Source organism: Cebus imitator, unplaced genomic scaffold, assembly GCF_001604975.1.
Source record: "Cebus imitator isolate Cc_AM_T3 unplaced genomic scaffold, Cebus_imitator-1.0 Scaffold619, whole genome shotgun sequence".
Taxonomy (NCBI): domain Eukaryota; kingdom Metazoa; phylum Chordata; class Mammalia; order Primates; family Cebidae; genus Cebus; species Cebus imitator.
In genome coordinates, this window is record NW_016107934.1 from 16,508 (window position 1) to 38,621 (window position 22,114).

The window sequence follows — 22,114 nt, forward strand, 5'->3', positions numbered from 1 at the left end:
TGATTCTTGCTTAAGGAGAATATTTTTTCTTCTGCTTTCCTACAACAGTTGAGTGTTAGGCGTCCTATCTGTGAGAGAAGTCTACAGTTGGTATTTCACAGGAGAAATTAAAATGCCACATGTTAGAGTGTGATGGAACAGATTATGACTGAGTAACTGCTTTTATTTCTCTGGTAACTAACCCTTACCACCCCCATCAGTTTTACATCTGGAGGTGAATAGGAAATGTGGGCTAGAGAAAAAAGCTCTGCTTCTCCCTGCTCAGCAGAGGCTCAAATGGCATTTCTTGCTGGGTGTAAAAGACAGAGTTTTGCTTGATCTTCAGTGTAGCTTTTCAACCCACATTTGAAATGAGATCCTTATTTTCTTACTAGTTTCACTGTGGGCCTAGCAAAAAGTAGGAAGCAAGGACTTTTCAAGGTCCCGTCCAGATCTGAGTCCATACCTTCAAGGTAGATTCTATGGCAGAAATAGCAGCTGTGTATGAATTCATGTATGTCACTCGTCACATGACCATGGCAAGTTAATTCACCTCTGTGACTCTGCTTTCTTATCTGGGAAAGGGGCACAAATAATTCTACCCCGTCTTCTTTTGAGATTATTATAACCTAACTTTTGGACAGTCCCTGACATTATGCTGGCATAATAAAAATTATACAAATTTTTAACCTTTCCTAGAAACTAGAATTAGTTCCCAACATTCTTATGTGCCATAGAAGAATAGAAAAAGCCCCAATCCCTCAGTACAAATAAGTCCCTAGATTGTCAAGAGTATTTTTGAGTAAGAAGCTTACGTAGGATATAAGTTATCAAGAAGCTTGCATTTCTATGTAAATTGGGAAGCCGTGGTGATGTCATGGCTTTATTTTTGTAATCTGTCACATGGATTATTACTGAAGGCCCACTAGATTAAATTTGCTGTTACACAAGGTCTCCCCTACAGAAATGACTCAGGGAGATCTGATGAAAAGTAATATATATATATATATTTAGATATTATTTGAGACCTATCATTCTATAAACACCTGTTTATAGAGGGATATATTTCCCATCCCTCAACACTAGTAGCAGATATTTATTATATAATTCAATATATTAAATGGGTACCAGAATATATGCATTTTTTCAGTCTTCTATAACTCTATTTTTTAAATGCATCCATCTCTTAAACCTTTCATCACCACTTACCACTTACCCCTGGCAGTGTTAGTGCTTTGAATATATATCTGATTCATTTTCACCCAGGCCATCTAGGTAGTCATTAAGACCCATGGCTGCTGCCTTTGAAACATCTCCCATATCCATCCCTTCAGCTGTCTTTCAAGGCCATTTCACCCTAACTTCTCTGTCTGAGTTACTGAAACATGACTATTAGAGGTCATTCTGAATTCAATAATGTTTTATGGCTTTCATTGCCTACAGGTCCATTTATATACAGTATAGAGCAATAAAATTTCGATCTGGCTCTCAAGGCCCTTAGCAATTTGACTACTGTCTACACAGCTAACCTCATTTTCTTCTACAAACCTTTATTCCAGTTAAATGGGTGCCCTCATAGACTTTCAAACACCTTGTGAGCATATCTGCTCCCATCCAATCCTTCTCTTTCCTATTGTCTCTTTTCTAAAATACCTTCCCACTGTCTCTCTACCTGACTCAGTAGTTCAAGGTTCAGCTCAAATTCTGTCTCCTCAGTGACACTTCCCTTATCACCTTGCCCCATTTAATCCCACAGCTAAACCAAAAATCTACAGCCCATAAATCCTTATAAAACATAACTAGCATATTTTTGTTCATCAGGATTATTGTTTTAGTCACTATTCCTGGGCTATAACAGTATGTGGAACATAGTAGGCACTAAATAAATATTTGTTGGATAAATATTAATATACGTAGTAATTATACTTTGCCTATGATTTATTGGCTTCTTTTCTGGCTTGGAGGTCAAAATTCATATTCCTTACCCTAGACTTTAAGTTCTTTCGCAATGTACTTAACTCTATTCCTCCCCAGTATTCACCTTTTTAAGCCCCCAGATTCTTTTCTCATTTTGATCTTCACCAGTTATATTCATTCCTATTTCAGTATTTTGGCTTATGCTGTTTTCCTCACTGTATATACTTGGCTTGTCTCTTTTCTGCCTATTTACATCCCATACATTTTTGTAAGGCTAAACTTAAACCTCATTATTGCATTAAAGCATACTTGTCTTTCTCATTCAGATTCCTACAGCATGCCACCTGTACCAGTTAGTTTTTGGAAGTTAATCAAATTTCATTTTTACCTGCTTATTGAAAAAACTTTATTCTTTTTTAAAGTGAAATATGTTCCCTGTGTTTAAAAGAAATGAAAGCCTGAAGGAATATAAAGAAAAAAGTGAAAAGTTTCCCAAATATCAGCATCCAGATATAAACATTGTACCCCTTTATTCATAATTAGCCCAAAGTTATTTAAGATGTGAACATTTGGAAGTGGTATCTGAATGACAGGTATATGGAATTTTTTTGTGTAATACTGATGCAATTTCTTATAAATCTGAAAATATAGACAGAAATAGATTAATGAAGTAGTATAGAATCTATAAGATAATACACATATGTGGTCACGTTAGTATATGAAGCAATTCAAATCAGCGAGGAAAACTATTCAATTAAATGATGAAGAGATCATAGGCTAACCCATTTGTAGAAAAAGCTGGATTCCTCCCTCATATATTACACCCAAATCAACTCCACATGGATCACAGTAAAAAATAAGGCACAAAAATAAAATAAAAACATGAGGCCAGGCATGGTGACTCACTGCCTTTAGTTCCAGCACTTTGGGAGGCCGAGACAAGTGGATCACTTGAGGCCAGAAGCTGGAGACTAGCTTGGCCCACATGGTGAAACCCCCATCTCTACTAAACATATAAAAATCAGCCAGGCATGGTGGTGCACACCTGTAATCCCAGCTACTTGGGAGGTTGAGGCAGGAGAATCGCTTGAACTCTGGAGGCAGAGGCTGCAGTGAGTCAAGATTGTGCCACTGCACTCCAGCCTGGGCGACAGAGCAAGATCCTGTCTCAAAACAAAACAAAACCAAAAACCACACACGCACACAACAAACACGAGTGTCAAGTATTATAGTTTGAAGTAGGCATAACTGAGCATGACAAGAAAATCAAAAACAGAAAAGGCAAATCTAAATGCATAAAAATTAAAACTTTATATGATGGGAAAGCAGAGTGGGCAATACTATAGAGTTAAAATACAAGTGATGAACTGGAGAAAAATAATTACAGCCTATATGACAAGGGGTTGATAGACATATGGTGAGGTGTTCTAGAGCTCATGCACTAGAGTAACACTGCCTGTCCTACCACTCGCTGTACATGACATTGAAAAAACCACCTGACTATTCTGTGCCTCAGTTTCCTCATTTTAAAAGATAGGAATGAGACTCCCTGTTTCATGGTGTTATTATTGGACATTTAACCCATTTGTAAAAGCATCTAGTACCACATTTGGCATGTAATAATAATGATAATAACTGCTAAAGTATACCAGGAATTAATATGTATTATACACTGTACAAGCCTTTTAAAGACATCGTCTCATTTAATGCTCACAGCAGCCTTTCCAATGAGGAAGGTGCTGTTGTTATTCTCATTTTACAGATAGGTACTCTGAGATTTGTAACTTGACCAACAGCTAGTAAATCATGGAGGTGGGATTTGGGCAAAGATGTGATTCCAGATCCATCCTCTTAACATTTATGCTATACTTTTGTGACTCTTAAGACAACGTAATTCCCTTTTCCTTGAGTCTTGGGAGTATTTAATCTTGACTGTTAATTGGACTTTCAACACCCCCTGGGTAGGTATATGAATTGAGCTCCTTAAATGACTCTGGACACTAGTGTATCCATGAAGTAGCCATCTTATACATATTTTTACAGAACATAGTCTTTCTTTGATGCTTGACCAAAGATTATTGGAACAGGATCCTGGGTAGGCTTTTAATGCTGTTATGTTTGATTCTTGAGCTGACTTCCATGGTGTGCCCTGCTGTTTGAGCCCAAGGGTACTTTATGGATAGTATAGACGGTTATTTTCAATTCTTCCTTTGGCAGTCAGGATCAGTTCCCATCTCGTCAGTTTCTCCTTTTATGTAGAACCAATTATTACTCCCATTAACTGGCCTCAGACTCTTCCTAGTAGTCTACAAACTCTGCAGGCAGCGATTAAATCCTTCTATCTTTCCACACCAAGCACAGTGCCTGAATTCTTACCTCGAATGCTGTAGTTTAACAAATGGCTTATTAGTTTAATTAATTAATTATAAGTGAGACTTCTAGATAGCTTGTGTCTTATAAGCTTCTAATTCTTTCTTCTGCAGTAACTGGAAAATGAAATTTCCCAAAAGCAATGCTTTATCTTAGTTAACGTGTTAGAGAGGGACTTTGTCATGATGAAACAAAATTTAGATTAAATGAAACAGCAGTTTATTTCTCTTTTACGAATGACCCTACATAAAGTACCATTTGCTAAATGGAAAAACAACTGGGAAGAAAAGTTTTCTCAAAGTATTATAACCAAGGCACAGTATAGTTTTAAAATGATTTATACTTTATATGTAGGGCTTGCTCAGTTAATGTATCCAGTTATTAGGCATTAAGAAATGTTGAGTGAGGAATGAGATTATGAAATAGATATGTAAACATGGATGCAGAAAGAAACTGTACAGTTTGAATAAGTTAATGCTACTCTGCCAAACCTAATGTTCTCTTTTGGCCCTTTATTCATTTAGTAACTGGGCCACTTCCCCTAGTGTATTAATTATGGCCTACAAGTGAGTGAAAATTTTAAGCTCCTACATTAAATCATTTTAGGACATTGGGAGTAGGAGTTAGCAAGTCATTGCTTAAGTTAACTAAATAATAAGCCAGTAAGGGTAAATGCAACTCACTAAAGGGCCAAACATAAAAACAAATAGCTCATGCACTAGAATATTTTAATGCAGTGTTTCATCTTTATGTACCCTACTAACACAGATTCTAGCTCTGGTTCAAGTGGCCACTGCAAACGCATCTGCCTTTATGAACATGCCCCTCCTTCAGTAAAACATTTTGAATATGTTATTCACAACTTGAACAATCCTATATCCAGGCCTGAAGAAAGTGGGAGTATGGATGGGTGTCCCTCCTTGTCTTGTTTGTTAATTCTGGACTTCAGTCTTGTACAGAGGGAAAGAAAGAGGGGGTGGAAATGAGAGGATGGGGTTTGAGAGCACTGGCTTTGGGATTTAATCAACAGCATATAGCTTCAATTCACCCATCTGGTGCTCCATAAATCAAACTTATTTATCTTTTAATTTTTTAATCTTTAGTTATTATGAATACATAGTGCATAATTATTGGATGTATGTGATATTTTGATACAAGGTATACAATGTATAATGATCAGATTAGGGTAATTGGAATATCAATCACCTCAAGAATTTATCATTTCTTTGTGTTAGGAACATTCCCATTCCACTTTTAGGTATTTTGAAATATGCAATACATTATCCTTAATTATAGTTGCCCTATTGTGCTACTGAACACTAGGTCTTATTTTTTTCTATAAAACTAGTGCAGTTTTAAATAACTATATTTTCATACCCACTAACCATTCCCTGTTTATCCCTCCCCGCCACCTTTCTCAATCTTAGGTAAGCATCACTCCCTCTTTACCTCCATGAAATCTACGTTTTTTTTAGGTCCCACATATGAGTGAGAACATGTGAGGCTTGTCTTACTGTTCTGGCATATTTCATTTAACATAATGACCTCCGATGCCATCCATGTTGCTACAAATGACAGGATTTCATTCTTTTTCTGGCTAAATAATATTCCATTGTATATATATTCCATATTTTCCTTATGCATTCATCCCTTGATCAACACTTAGGTTGATTCCATATCTCGGCTATTGTGCTTAGTGCTGCAGTAAACATGGGAATGCAGATTTCTCTTCAACATACTGATTTCCTTTCTTTTGCGTATATGCCCATTAGCAGCATTGCTAGATTATATGATAGTTATATTTTTAGTTTGTTGAGACACCTCCATAGTGTTCCCCATAGTGGCTGTACTAGTTTACTTTCTCACCAACAGTATACAAGTATTCCCCTTTCTCTACATCCTTGTCAGCATTTGTTATTGTCTGTCTTTTTGATAAAAACCGTTTTAACTGAGGTAAGATAGTATCTGGTGGTTTTGGTTTGCATTTCTCTGGTGATTAGTGATGCTGATCTTTTTATATATATATATAACTGTTGGCCATTTGTATGACTTGTTTTGAGAAATGTCTATTTAGATCTTTTGCCTGTTTTTTAATTGGATTATTTGAGGTTTTTTTCCTACTGAGTTGTTTGAGCTCTTTACATATTCTGATTGTTAATCCTGTTTCAGATGGGTAGTTTGCAAATATTTTCTCTCATTCTGTGGGTTGCCTCTTCATTATGTTGATTGTTTCCTTTGCTGTTCAGAAGCATTTTAGCTTGACATGATCCCATTTGTTCATTTTTGCTTTCGTTGCTTGTGCTTTTGAGGTCTTCCTTCAGAAATCTTTGCCCAGACCAATGTTTGGAGTGTTTTCCCAACGTTTTCTTTCAGTAGTTTTAGAGTTTCATGTCTTAGATTTAAGTGTTTTATCCCTATTGATTTGACTTTTGTGTATGGTGAGAGATAGGCATCTATTTTCATTCTTCTACATGTGAATATCCAGTTTTCCTAGCACCATTTATTGAAGAGACTGTCCTTTCCACAATGTGTGTTCTTGGTATTTTTGTTAGAAATAAGTTATCTATAAATGCATAGATTTAAATCTGCATTCTCTATTCTTTTCCATTGGTCTTTGCATCTGTTTTTATGCCAGAACCATGCTGTTTTAGTTACTGTAGCTTTGTAGTATAATTTGAAATCAGGTAATGCGATGATTCCAGCTTTGTTCTTTTTGCTCAGGATTGCTTTGGCTATTCTGGGTCTTTTGTAGTTCCTTGTAAATTTTAGATTTCTTTTTTATTTCTGTGAAGAATGTCATTAGTATTTTTATAGGGATTGCACTGAAACTGTAGATTGCTTTGGGTAGTATGGATGTTTTAATGATATTTATTTTTTCAGTTCATGAACTTGAAATATCATTCCCTTTTCTGTGTCCTCATCAATTCTTTTGTCAGTGTTTTTGTAGTTTCATTCTAAAGATTTTTCACTCCTTTGGTTAGGTTTATATCTAGATATTTTATTTTAGCTATCGTGAATGGGATTACTTTTTTGGTTTCTTCTTCAAATTGTTCACTGTTGGCATATAGAAATGATACTGATTTTTATATATTGATTTTGTACTCTGTAACTTTACGGAATTTATCATTTAATGCAATATCTGCATTCTATTAAGAATCAATCAAAACTGCTGCTGAGAGGACATGCTCTCTTGTTTCAGCCTGGTTTTGCAGGATTGGGCTGTGGGGGCCCATTACCCTGGCAGGAGTAACCCTGTGTGTGTACCCACACACATGCCCTGAGATCAGGACTCACATACCATTAGTAAGACATATGTCCTACCTACCCCAGACCCTACTGGTCTGTCCTGTGTGGTATAGAAAATGAGAGAATTAGGTTTGTAGAGCCTAAGACAGCTACCCAGATGTGCCAGTGAGTGTGCATATACCTAATTCTTCTGAACATATGCATCTTATTGGTGCCAGTGTGGTTTTACATGGCAGAGAAGCTTCCCTATTGCTTTAGGTTTCGACACAAAGACCCATTATTTCTTTTCCTGCCATCATACACGTTCTCATATAACTTCACACATCTACTTTGTGAATGCTGCACCTCCTTTTCCAGCTACTATATTCTTGTGCTACCCAAGATCCAATTTATATAGAAGTATAGAGCATTAAATACTCAAAATAATACGTTTCCATATTTAAATGTTTAAAGTAGAATCTTGAGCTTTTTTTTTAACCTAGATTTTTTTCACATTTTACTTAATGTTTGTTTTTTTATACTTCTGGTTTTCTAAATGGAATGTAACTGAATACATTCGGACCATATATTATAAAGTATAAAAACATGTATTAGTTATCCGTTATCAAATGATGAGGTTAGAAATATATAGTCCCCTGAATTTCTGAACAAAAAGCAATATTGGCTTTAAGGCTCTAAGTCTAAACAGGACTTGCTATTACAAGCTAGAAGGTAGAAGAGGCTTTCTTATGTTAGCACTGTCCCAGAGTCTTAGCTGGGAGTGAGTTCAGAGCCTCTAAAGACCTCAGGATCCCACAAAAATACAAACCCTAATGTAAGCTTAATCTTCTGATTAGTGTTACATCTGATTGGAAAGAGTAATACAATGAACTTTCATTTCAGAAATATGATTTTTGTGACATAAATTTATATTGGGAATGTAGTTTCATCATGAGGTTGTTCACATAGTTTTTATTTTTAAATTTTGTATTATGGAATGTTTTAAACACATACAAAATTAGAATAAGAAAATGAATATGCCACATTATCCACTTTCAACAGTTATTAACATTTTGTCAATCGTGTTTTATTTAAAGCTACCTCCCTTTTTTCTTTGCCCCATATTTTAAAGTAAAATTCAGACATCTTGTCAATTCATCTGTAAATGTTTTAGCATTTATTTCTAACTTATAAGTCCTTTTTAAACAGAACCATCATGCCATGTCATACCTATAAAATTAGTAATTTCATAATATCATCCAGAATTCTCCCACATTAAAATTTCTCTGATTATCTCAAAAATGTCTTTTTATAGATTATTCAAATTAGAATTCATATATAAGGTTTATACTGTGTGTTTGCCTGTTTATATCTCTTGGGTCTGTTTTTCTCTATATAAATATTGGTATTTTAGTTTTTCTTTAGATTTACTTATAATTTATTAAAGGAGTTAAAAGGGAAAAACTGGTACCAAAATTACTGCCTTAGATGTTATCTTTAAATCATTAATCTGTACATTCTTTATATTTTCAGATACATACATAATGCTGAAATGTGAAGGGCTGGGAAAAAAGAGAAAAGAGTGGACTTATTTTTTTGGGGGGTAATTTGAAAACAACCATGATTGATTTTTATTATTCCAATGCAAAAATCAAATGCAGAAATTTGGCATCTACCCTGTTTGAGTCCAAGTATGTCTATATTAAATCACACTTTAAGCTATATTATAATTTGACCCAATAAATTATCACAATTATGAATACAAACTTTGTAAATAGTGAGTCTTTGCTTCTAGAATTTTAAAAAATCTTTTCTCTTGCATATTTGGGGTTTTTCTTTCAGCATAATAAATTTAGGTGTTTTCTTAACAAACATGAGTGACTTTTCTTACCAAACATCTTTCCTATTGTTACCAGTTAGCACACCTAAATGGCTTGTTTGTCCATTTGATGGTATTCCTGTTGAGCTCAATTTGATGTCTCAGAAACATTTTTCCTTGTAAAAATAGTTGAATCACATATTTCCTTCATTTTTAATACGTATTTTGCTATTCTACCAGGTTGGTGCGTTATTTTCTTTCAACATTGTAGGAAGACAAAAAAGAATTTCTTCTTCCACTATAATTTTAACACTACCAATTCTTGATTTAAATTGTGCAGTACTGCTAAAATGCCTCAAATTTTTACCATTTCTTTTTATAAACTCTCAATCTTGTGATATCTTTCCTTTCTTAGGATATGAACGAGACTGCCAAACAAGAAGATATTTTGGAATCCACAACAGATGCTGCAGAATGGAGCCTAGAAGTGGAACGTGTACTACCGCAACTGAAAGTCATGATTAGAACTGACAATAAGGTATCAAAGAGGGAACACATTTTCTCCAAAAAAATGTTATAAGGCAACTTCAGGGTTAGGGGTACTCCCAGTTATAAAAATTATTAAAGAAGGGCAGTAGGATTCAGTTTTCAGCATTTTGTCTTAATAGGGATTTAACAAATTGTTATTAAATAACTAAATAATGTAACCTGGTCCAAAAAGCAAAGCAAAGATCTTCAAAAGAGTGATTTGGAAGACATCATATTTGCCTGGTGTTGAGGGGTATTTTCTCAGAAGATTTTCTGGGAAATCATATTGTGTTTAGATGAATAGGAATTCCATGACCATACCAATTGATTAGAGTTATAAGATGGTTTAGAACTCTGCTGGATGGCAAAATGGAAAGCAGCCTGGAAGTGATCTTAATCTATTCAATACATGTGATTAAAAATAAAATGTTAAGAAAATAATCAAGAAGTCATATTTAATAAGATTTAGGGATTAGGCCAGATTAACTCACCCATTGTATGAAGTTTCTGCTTCCTTTCTAGTTACAATTTTATAAATACTGTTGCATTTGTTTTTGTACTGCTATGAAGAACTGCCCAAGACTGGGTAATTTATAAAGGAAAGGTATAATTGACTCACAGTTCAGCATGGCTGGGAAAGCCTTAGGAAACTTACAATCATGGCAAAGGCCAAGGGAAAGCAAGGCATCTTCTTCACAAGGCCACAGGAAGAAGAAATGAGCAGGGGAAATGCCAGACAATTATAAACTGAGAACCCCAAGGGAAAACACCACATTCATAATCCGGTCACTTCCCACCAGTTTCCTTCCTCCCTTAACACTTGGGGATTACATTTCAGGATGAGATTTGGATAGGGACACAAAGCTAAACCATGTAATTCTGCCCCTGGCCTCTCCCAAATCTCATGTCCTTACATTTCAAAACATAATCATGCCTTCCTGACAGTCTTCCAAAGTCTTAACTCATTCCAGCATTAACATACAAAGACTTATCTGAGACAAGGCAAGTCCCTTCTGCCTAGGATCCTGTAAAATCAGGGTTTGAACTGCACAGGTCCACTTATAGGCAGACTTCCCAATAAACGTTACACCCAGTATGCCTGCTGTTCTGCATCCTCTTCCACCTCCTCTACCCCTTCTGCCTCTGCCCGCTCTGAGACAGCAAGAGCAACCCCTCCTCTTCCGCCTCCTCAGTCTACTCCACGTGAAGACAATGAGGATAAAGACCTTTCTAGTGATCCACTTTTACTTAATGAATAGTAAATATATATTTTCTTCCTAGTGATTTTCTTAATAACATTTTTTTAGTTTACTTTGTTGTAAGAATGCAGTATATAATACATGTAACATAAGGAATATGTGTTGTTTATGTTATCAGTATCACTTCTAGTCAAAAGTAAGCTGTTAGCAGTTAAATTTTTAAGGAGTCAAAACTTATGCATGGATTTTCTACTGTACAAAGTGATTGGTGCCCCTGGAGACCAACCTCTGCACTGTTCAAGGGTCAACTGTAATGACTTCAGAATCAGTTAATAGGTTACTAGACAATACTATTCTAGCAGCAGTATAAATATCTCTACAAAAGGGGCTAAAGAAACATCTAGATAAGGAAACTGAGGGAGGATTTTCGTCCTTGGAGGTTGGACATAAGCCCCTACCATTATGGAACAAGGTTCTAGAAAAGCTTATCACTCTGAAAGTGTGATCCTGTGTCTGCTTCCGGAAAAAGAAAAAAAAAAATCTTACAAACATTGCTGTTCTCAGAATGCCTTGGAAGCTGATTTATTCTTAGAATGTCTGGATTCGAGCTTGTATAACTGTATCTCAGAGCAGGTAGGAAGTAAGCTAGACTCCTACAGCAGTCCCAGGATAGGGCGAGAGCAACAAAGGTCTTACTCCACTGTGAACAGCTGTAGAACAAACTCTATTCAAGGTAAGTGGACAAATCCTATAATCTGTTTACCTACTCATTATGGTAGACAATTATTAATTGATTGCATTGCAGGTGAATTCTTTGTATAGTTTTTATATCTAAAAATATATTAATAAGAATTTCTTCTTCACTGATTAAGTAAAATCTTCTGGAAGTCTTCATTTGCAAAAATGTGATTTTTTTACAAAAATGTAATTTCTGATTTTTTTGGTCTTGTCAGAAAAAATTCACTTCCTAAAATTAAAAATCACTATTATTGTGATTCTGGTTAGATTGTTGTGTTAAAATAATTATATAGCTGGAAACTCTCAAGTACAGCTTAATCCCACAAGGAAGCAAGTTTAATTTGTTTACTTTCAAGCTAAATAAACTCTTGAAGTCAAACGTCTCATTTAGAGTCTAATAGGGATTTTTTAGAGTGCAGTTATTAATTTTTGCATTAATAGGAGTATCTTAAGAAAAAATATAAATGTGACTGCTAACACACACCCTTTTTACAAAACTATGTGCAGGTCAAATTCTATAGCAGACCAGTATTGCCATCATCAAAATCCTGAGTTTTTAGATAATCAGAGTTCTCCTGATTTGGGGAAGAGTTAATGAGTTGAAAGTTGGACCCTTATTGTCATGCCACTCTGTCGGCCTTAATCTTGTGAGGATATACGCTGTCAAATTAATTGCAAATTTAAGTTTTATGGCCAGCATTCCAAAATATCAGATAATGGGTTTTTTCATTATGTTTTAGAATATGTAGGTATCATTTTGAATTTAGATCTTTGTGATAAAAACTACTGACCAAAGTCATATTTGATTGCTTTTTCAGAATTCTTCTTTAGATGATTTGGTCTTTGTATCTAGTATTATTTTACAAACTCCTCTTCTAAGTCTTTCAGATATAGCAATTGGGAAATGCACCTTTAGGGTCAGGTGAATTCTTTATACAGCTTATTGAAAAATAAATATATATATACTGGCTTGAGAAAATAAGGGGCTAATGAAAAGTTTCATAACAATAAATAAAATAGAAATAAAAATAAACCATCTGGTTATATATGAACTCTCTTCTCACAGACTCATTCTCCTCCAGAAGAGATGGACTCCAGCATTTATGGTCAACCCTTTCCTTCTCCGCTGCTTACTCTACCCTTTCCCTTCCCTTTGGCCAAAATAATAATCTTTCACTCAAGACAAGCTATCTAGGATATCTAGGTCTTTTGTGTTTGAAAGAAAAAAAGAAAGAAAAGAAGTGTATTATTTTGGGATCAGTGTGTTTTACTGGTCAGTATTGGATTAATATTTAAGTGGTTTAGAGGTGAGAGAGCCAAGTAGGAAAGGGGTGCTGTTATTTAAATTTGGTAGTGAATAAATCCCATATTTATTTGGCTCTGGATCAAATATGTGTTTTGCTTTTTTTCTCTCACATTTCTTTCTTTCTTTTTTTTTTTTTTTTTAATCAGGCAGCCTTCTGAGCCATGGTACCCTCAGAGAATCCCCCTTTTTTTTTTTTTTTTAACTTACATGAAAGCAAGTTTCATTATTAGAGAAAAAACAAAAGAATGGCTACTCCATGGGCAGAGCAGCCTTCTCTCACACATTTAGTTTTTTCTTTTTATGCTTCCTAGCAGGGAATCACAAAAAAGTAAATCTCCTTTTCTATTCTTTGTATGTGTTTTAATATATGTGCTTTGATGAGAGCTTATCATATACCAATATTTTATTTTGTATACTCTCCATAGTACTGCAACAAGGTTTTTACTGCTAAACTAGCTTATTCCTATTGTCTGGCTCCCCTTGCTACTATTGCCAGTTCTCAAAGAATGCAAACTAATTTTAATATTAGCTTAAACAGAATACAATTAGGAAAGTAAATGTTGCCAAAAATACAAATGATATGCTTCACAACTGAAGATAAAGAATTTTTGTTTTATGCTGATTTGAATGGACCGTATTAATGGTTCATTTTTTTGCATTGATTATAATGTTCCTGGTAATTACAGTTGACCTTTGAATGATGTGGAGGTTAGGGATGCCAATCCCTGTGCATTTTAACTTTTGGCTCTTCAGAACTTACCTACTAATAGCTTACTGTTGGCTGGAAACCTTACTAATAACATAAACAACACATATTTTGTATGTTATATATCCTGTATTCTTACAATAAAATAAGCTAGAGAAAAGAAAATGTTAAGAAACTCATAAGGAAGAGAAAATATATGTACTATTTATTAAGTGGAAGTGGATCATCATAAAAGTCTTCATCTCCCTTGTCTTCACATTGAGAAAGCTGAGACAGGAGGAGGGACTAGAGGAGGAGGTGGCCTTGCTGTCTCAGGGGTGGCAGAGGCAGAAGAGGTGGAGGAATAGGAAAGGGAGGCAGGAGAGGCAGACACACTAGTGTAACTTTATGGAAATGCATTCTAATTTATGGCTGTTTTGATTTTTCATTTCTCTAAAAACGTTTCTGTATATTACCAGTTCTTCCACAATTTGCTTTAATTTTTCATAAAAGGGTCCACATTATAAAATCAGTCCAAAGCAATCTTGAATCATCAGAGCCCTCCTGCCAATTGTCCAGTGTCAAAATTTGTTTTCTGGTACTGCTTCTTCTTTGAAGTCTTCTTCATTATTTGACACTGGTTTGGAAGCACTTATCTCCATCAAGTCATCGTTTAATTCCTCTGCTATGTCTATTAGTTCTTGAATTTCTCCAAAATACATATTTTGAAACCTGTTATCCCCACCAACATTTTTTTTTTTTTTTTTTTTTTTTTTTTTTTTTTTTTTTTTTTTTTTTTTTTTTTTTTTTTTTTTTTTTTTTTGGCCACGCCACAATCTCTTTCATGATTTCCTTGATTGTCTCTATCATAAATCCTGGGAAGTCATGCACACGTCTGGCACAGTTTTCTTCAGCAGGAATTGGTTTTAGACTTGATGGCTTTCACAGGCTTTTCTATAACAGCAATGGCACCTTCTTTGATATAATCCTTCCAGATTTCTATGATGTTTTCTCTATTGGAGTTCCACAGTGTTGACAATTCTTTCATAGACTACTATGTATAATAAGACTTAAAGGTCCTTATGACCCCCGGATCTACTAGCTGAATTAGAGAGGTTGTGTTTGGGGGCAACTAAACCACTTCAGTGCCTTCAATGTTGAACTCATGGGGTTCTGGGTGGCCATAGGCATGGTCCAATATCAAAAAACTTTAAAGAGCAGTCCCTTAATAACAAGGTACTTCCAGACTTCAGGGATAAAGAATTGATGGAACCAGTCCAGAAAAGGGGTTCTCATTGTCCATGCCCTCTTGTTGCACAACCAAAAGACTGGCAGCTGGTGATTATCTCTTCCTTTCAAGGCTCAGAGGTTAGCCGTTTATAAATAAGGGCAGTCCTAATCATAAACCCAACTATATTTGCATAAAACAGTAGAGTTAGCTTATCCCTTCCTGCGTTAAATCCTGGTGCTCACATCTCTTTCTTACTTAAATGTCTTTGTGGCGCTTTTTTTTGTTTTCATAGCAGGGCACTTTAGTCTGCATTAAAAACCTGTTTATGCAGATACCTTTTCTCCATAGTAATATTCTTAATGGCACCTAGGAACTCATCTTCTGCCTTTTGGTCATCAGAAGCTGTATCTCCTGTTATCTTGACACTTTTTAAAGCCAAACCTCTTTCAAAAATTATCAAACCATCCTTTGCTGGCATCAAATTCACCAGCTTTAGATCCTTCACCTTCCTTTTGCTTTAAATTGTCACATAATAATTTCATTTTTTTAAAAATTATAACAGAGTCTATTTCTTTCTTATAGAAAACCTACACCCACATAAAAGCTGCATTTTCAGCATAAGAAAGAAAGTATTTTACAAAAAGGGAAAGGTTTTTGTGCCTGCTGTCATAGCTGCACTGATGGCTTCATGAATTTTCTTTTTTTACAATGGTTCTTATGGTGGATTCATTTATCTTGAAATGACAGGCATCCTCAGCTGCAGACCTCAATCTACAGTACATATCAAGCAATTCATCTCTTTATTGTAATGTCAGGACTTTTATCTGCTTCTTGGGAGCACTTCCAGCATTGCAAGTGACATTTGTATGGGTCCCATGGTGTTCTTCAGGGTTTATGCTAAACATGGAAAATACATGAAGATACTGCACTAAACATGAAAAAGTACATGAAAACCCCAAGAAATTACTTTTTACTGTGATAACACAGTTTATATACAGACTAAGTGCTCATTTGGAGATGAATAGCGTCACACATTTTAAACAGGTATTTGCAACACTTGAGCTCATCACAATAATAATAGATGGCTACAAAATTATTATAGTACAGAATGTACTACAGTTAATTTTATACACTTAAGATTTACTACTGCAATCTACCTTTGTTTACATTTCTGTCAACTGCAAATGGCTCCGTATACAGTCTGTGTGTGCATAAACTTTGGTAAACTTTAACTTTTTATAATAGTTTTTTGGTATATTTCTGATAATAAATGATAACAGACTAGTATCTGTGTGTATTTTATGTGTTTATAACATACCTAACCTTTTAAAAATTTTTTCGATATTTTTAGCTTATGTGGTTTATATGCAAGTTTTTTCAAATTGTTGCAGATTTCTAGAAATTTTTTGTATATATTTATTGAAAAAAATCTGCATATAGGTGGACCCATGGAGTTCAAACTGGTGTTGTTCAAGGGTTAACTGTACTTCTATGGTGGTTTAATAATCAGAGAACAATTTAGATCTGCCCCAAGTTGGAATAATGTGTCTAAAGATGCAGCCAGAAGTTCTCCTAAGAGAGTAAAAATCAGCCAAATCCTAGCTCATAACACTTTAGTAATGCCTCACTCATGACCTAATGAGTACGGCTCATGAGTCAGTTAGCGTAGTACTTTAAGACAATTATTGAAGGATAATATTTTCCTACATAAGTAAAACATTTTAAATTCCTTATATTAAGATATACACTTTTTAAATTTTTAAATGAATCAAATGAAAGTTGCTGAGTTTAATATAACAATAGTTGAAGCTGAGCTGCCAAAGAATTCTCCGTGTTCCATATTTCTGGAGAAATAGAAAATGTGAATGCGTATTCATATACATTTTTACTTTCTGTAATTTTGATTAATTTTGAATTGCTAAAGAAATATTTAATGCTGTGTTTTGAGGAAGAATATTCTATCTCTTTGAGTTTTCTTTTTACTATAAAAAGCAAACCGTTGACTTTGTTGAAATAAATGTTGACCACCCAAGTGAGACCAAGCAAAGGCAATTTATTCAGAGCTTGCTGTACAGCAAGGGAGTCAGCCGCCATCATTTGTGTTTGGCAAAGACTCAAAAGCAGGTAGGGAAATTTAATGATTTTTAGTGGGAAAAAAAGGGAAGACTTCCTAAATGTTCAGAGATGGCTGGAAATCTGCAGGTGAGCTAAACTAGAAGTAGGGTGTGATATGCGACTGGCTGGTTAAGGGAGGGGATATTTGACTTTGTCTGGTTGGTCCTACGTTGGAAGTAGGTGGCAGGCAAACGTGGAGAAGTCAGCAGTCATTGATTAAACCCTGTTCGGGGCTGGTTGCTACAGAGGTTTGCTACAGAGGCTGTGGTTTTCCTTCCTGGTCTGGCTGCTGCAGATTGTGGGTCAGAGTTATATTTTTGTATATGAGCTGGCTGTTCTCAGTTATTTGTATAGTTAGTGTCTCAACTTCATTTATTGACTCAAAGGAAAGCGGCTTCTTAAAATCATCAATCCTACTGGTCTTTATCAAGAGAATGACTTTTTTCCAAGTCAAGTTTTTTTTTAATCACAGTGAAAACCAAATAATCATTAATAATATTTATTCCTGTTCTCTGGAAATAAGGAAGAGCAGAAAGTGTGAAATCAGTTTTCAACTAAACCCTCCTTAGGCCCTTTTCTTCAATTATGCCGTACTTATTACTAAACGATTGTGCATTGTAGTGATTTAATATTAGGTATTTAATGCAATGAAAAAATGTTCTAACATGCTTTAATGCCCTGTGGATATTGTAATTAAAATTTTGATTAATGACTTAAGTAGATTTTTTCCAAATTATAATTAAATGTTTCCGACTTTGTTGTTTTAAAAGGTAGTTGGGTAGGTATCCCTTCATTCCACTAAAATGTCTTTAGTATTACTAATTATGTAAATCTTCAGATTCATTACAAGGAATTTAGATGAAGAGATTATTTTTAAAAGGCTTTGGAAGTATTATAGCATGTGTTTTAATTATTTCAAAACTTAGATTTACTCAGCCGCTTTTTTAGTACCTTTACCTATTCATTTAGCGTCTGACTTTCTCAGAGTACAGTTGTAAAAGGAACCTTAAACTTTAAATTTCAACTTCAAGCCATTGGATTTTGTTTTAACATAAATAAACTGTATAAGCGTTGCTTTGAGTGATTCACGGCAGGAAACATTTCTGGAAGAGTCATTGTGCTAAGGATGGAATCACTGCAATAGTCTTGAGCCCCTGGGGCTCTCTAGTCACTGTGAGAGCCAAAACCTGAGAGGGAGAAGAGAGGCATCCATTAATCAGCAGGTGGAATTCCATTTAAATGAACCTGGAGGGGCCACAGAATTGCTATATTAGATCTAAGTCTCTTAGAATTGGAAGCTAAATCCTACAGAAACTTACAATTGTAGGCTTTCTCATGTTATAGACAAATCTGTGTCCTCTAGAAACTATAGAGGATTTTTTTCCCCCTCATTCCAAAGCAGTGGAGAGAGTAACTTGATTTGATCTTCTGCCATCTCTGTGTTTGGATGTAGCATAAGTGAGTATTAATAAAATTTAGCTTCTTTAACTATTTTTGACCTGCAGGGATTTATAAATTGTTATAATTAGGAATAAAGAGCCTTTGTTAAGACTTATACTCTGGCTGTTAGTCAGGATATATTGATAGGATTCTTGTATCCATGAGCAAAAATGTGTATAATCTGTGACCTAAAATATGTGAATATGTTTTATGTAATTAATAGTTATTAAAATGGGACTTTGCCTGTTATTTGAATAATGGAGAAGCTACAGTTATAATTCTTACAGATTTTCTGGTAGACTGTCTGTTGAGAAATATTCACATAATTTAAAGAAAAACAAGATGCCAAATAAAAAAAATTAGCTTTTACAATTACCAGTAACAAATGTAAATACAGGTGGCAATAAGTCGGTCTCCATGTGACTCTATGCAGGAATAATAGCTCCAATTACTGTCACAAATGTTTGTAATTGTATCTATTGCTGCCAGACAATAAATGCTTTTTAATATAGTGAGGCCATAAATGTACATGCTGTTGTTTAAACAAAATACAATTTTCAGCAAATTTATCCTTGAAACACCTGCTATAATCAAAAAGAGGTGCATGCTATCAAAATAAACTGCTAAATTAACCTGACACATACATTTTTAGAGCAGCTTGTATGATTACTCAACTGCCATGATGTCTCAAGAGAATGGGGAAATATTCATTGATGGACTTTTACAGACAAGCTTTCTTTAAGAGAGACTACACGAAACAGAATATTGTTTTGGGCTGTTGTATTTTTAAACAAGTGTTATTTTGTGGACTCAAAGTCGTACTGCAAGGTCAGCTGTTTTTTTTGTTTGTTTCATGTGGATCCTGGGTAGATGTCAGAGTTGTGGGAATATTGTGCTTACAATTATCCAGGCAACTAAAACAGATTTTTAGTTGCTTCTGTCACAGTCATGTTGAACATGTAGGATATTCTATGTTTAAAGATAGTTGATGATGCCTTCCTTCCTATTTACCCTGAGTGTGATAAATGTTTAAACTGAATCAGAGAAAGGTTCCATTTGTCACAAGTTGAAATAAGAGAACGACTGTTTTTGCTTTAGAGATTACCATCAGTTGTAACTAAAGAGCATCAACAGTGGTAGCAGACTTTAAGGAAATAACCAATAGACTTCATGTTATATAATAAATACTGCAGAGGGAAGTTGCCAATACCGCACAGCTGATATGCCTCAACTAGACATTTGTGATTGAAAGCAGTGAATCAATACATATTGATTATAATTAAAATTTCTAGACTACCTAAACATTTTATTATTGCAAAGAATGATTTACTTTTTAATTAATTAATATGAACTATGAATTGAAGCTAGAGCCTTTGTCATATAGACCTTTCTATAAAATGTACTTTTTATTGGCTTGTCTCATTTTTCTCATCAATTATATTAGAGCAGTTCTCACTATCACTGAGTTTTATTAAAAATTTCTTAATGCAGTACTCTAACAAATTTTACCCCCATGGTTTTTATCCTGTTTATTTGACTCTGTTTTCTTGTACCAAGTAACAATTTATATTTCTTGGTTCTTCAAATATGCAGGAGATAACTATTATTTCTTAGAGTTTTTTTGAGCTGGGGGGATGTGGGAGTTTTATCAGTATGAGATCCAAGTTTTGGTTCATACATTATTGAAGTTGGGAATGCGATCAGGTCACCTGTTCTGGTGTTCCACTGTGGTTACTCAGCATCTTATAATTTGGCCTCTGAGTGTTCCCACATTCTAAGGGGCCTGATTCACTTCCTGTCTGACTTGCCAAATCTATTCTCTTTGCTTGTAACTACTTCTAAAGCCTGGGACCCCTCACTCAGAAGATGGATGTGGCCATATGAAAGTGGTGTTAATGGAGTAAGCATGAATAATAGGTCAGAGTCAACATAGGAAAACTTTTTAGTAACAGATGGTAGTCAGTAAAGATCATCTCTGAGCATGTTAAAAATGTAATTATTTAACTAAAAGGTATTATATTTAGAGATTATAGGTCTCCAGTTTCAATTCTGTGATAGGTGAGTGCGAGAATACCAGTGATTACCATCGCCTTGCTTACCCATGATGTTTCTCTACAATGACAGTAATTTCTAGAAAGCAGTTACAACCCTGAGGAAACACATATTACCAGTGATCATGACTATTCCCACACTGCCTGCAACAAATAAACCACAATATATACCACACATAGATACTCAACTATTTTAAAGCAATATGTATAGTTCTTTAATACATAAAAATAAAAATTATGTTTTTACACCACAAGAGTGTACCATAGAAGACTTTAAGCTGCTGGCAATGGAAGAAAAAAATGTCAGATTAAAAAATTCAGGAAAGCCACATTCTATAATTATCCTACAAACTAATGGGCATTTTTCATTAGAAAATTAATTCAGTCTCATTTTTAAAAAGTTACTTAATTGAATGGACAGTCGCACTCTCTTTTTTCTCTCACACACATATACACTCACATACACAAATACATACACAAATGGAAGCAGTAATGAAACTGGAAGCTCTGAGAGTGAGAACAAGAAGAGATTGCAAATCTGCTTGTGCCAAGTGGCAAAAAGAGAATACAGATAATGTTCTTTTATTAGGGAAGAGAGGATTTTCTGTAGAGGAAGGAAATATGCTGCTCATATCCCTGCGGGAAGCATGATAATTTATAGATTTGTCTGAGAAGTATTTTCTAGAGTGAGCTTAGATATATGCAAGGTGTCTTCCTTGCCCCTTATACTTAATCTGATTTTCTGCAGTTCAGATTTGCAAAGAATTGTGGACCCTAGCTGTGTTTTTAGACATGTCACAGGAAATTTTGAGACTTGTCACTTTTGAAATATAGCCCCCACTTGACCCTACATTTCTACTACTGCAACTAAAATTAAAATTTTAGTAAATAAGTCTCTTCCTATGGTTGAAGTAGAGATTTGCTATCCAGATCCCCCAGGGCCTTGCTACCCAGCCACAGAAAGTATGGTCAGCAGACAGCCTCTAGCTCTCTACTCCTTCAGTGACAGATTTGCCTAACTCAAGGTCTCATCCTTCCCTGGGCAGCCTGTATCTGAGTATATGTGAGTTATTTCCAGTTTGGGACTATTATACATAATGCTGCTATGAAAATTCTATATGTGTTTTAACCACTTTCAAAATGTATTTGGCAGGGTCTAGTACAGCTGATCACAGTCATACACCATGATCTAGCAACTCCACTCCTACCAGAAATTCCAGTAGAAATGTGTACATTCCAGTAGAAGTGTGTACATTCCAGTAGAAATGTGTACATAATGCTGCTGTGAAAATTCGTGAATGCTAAAACTGTTCAGACAGAAGAACATGTTCATATGGAAGAATCCTTCTACATATAGAATTTTCATATAGAATTCTTCTATATGCTAAAACATATATGGAAGAATTTTCATAGCAGATGAAAATTCTTATATGCTAAGATACATATAGAAAAAGTTTCATATAGAAGAATCCTTCTATATGCTAAAACACATATGGAAGAATTTTTATATA

At 34.8% G+C, this 22,114-nt stretch overlaps 1 protein-coding gene across 1 annotated transcript in view; it reads left to right on the forward strand.

Moving 5' to 3' along the window:
• LOC108295108 (intraflagellar transport protein 57 homolog) overlaps window positions 1-22,114 on the forward strand; it is a gene marked incomplete at its 5' end in the record, with an annotated part of 51,550 nt that overhangs the window by 12,262 nt on the left and 17,174 nt on the right. The window contains one exon of the mRNA XM_017517161.2: window positions 9,726-9,848. Within this exon, the coding sequence (XP_017372650.1) occupies window positions 9,726-9,848 (123 nt within the window). The remainder of the gene's footprint in view (window positions 1-9,725; window positions 9,849-22,114) is intronic.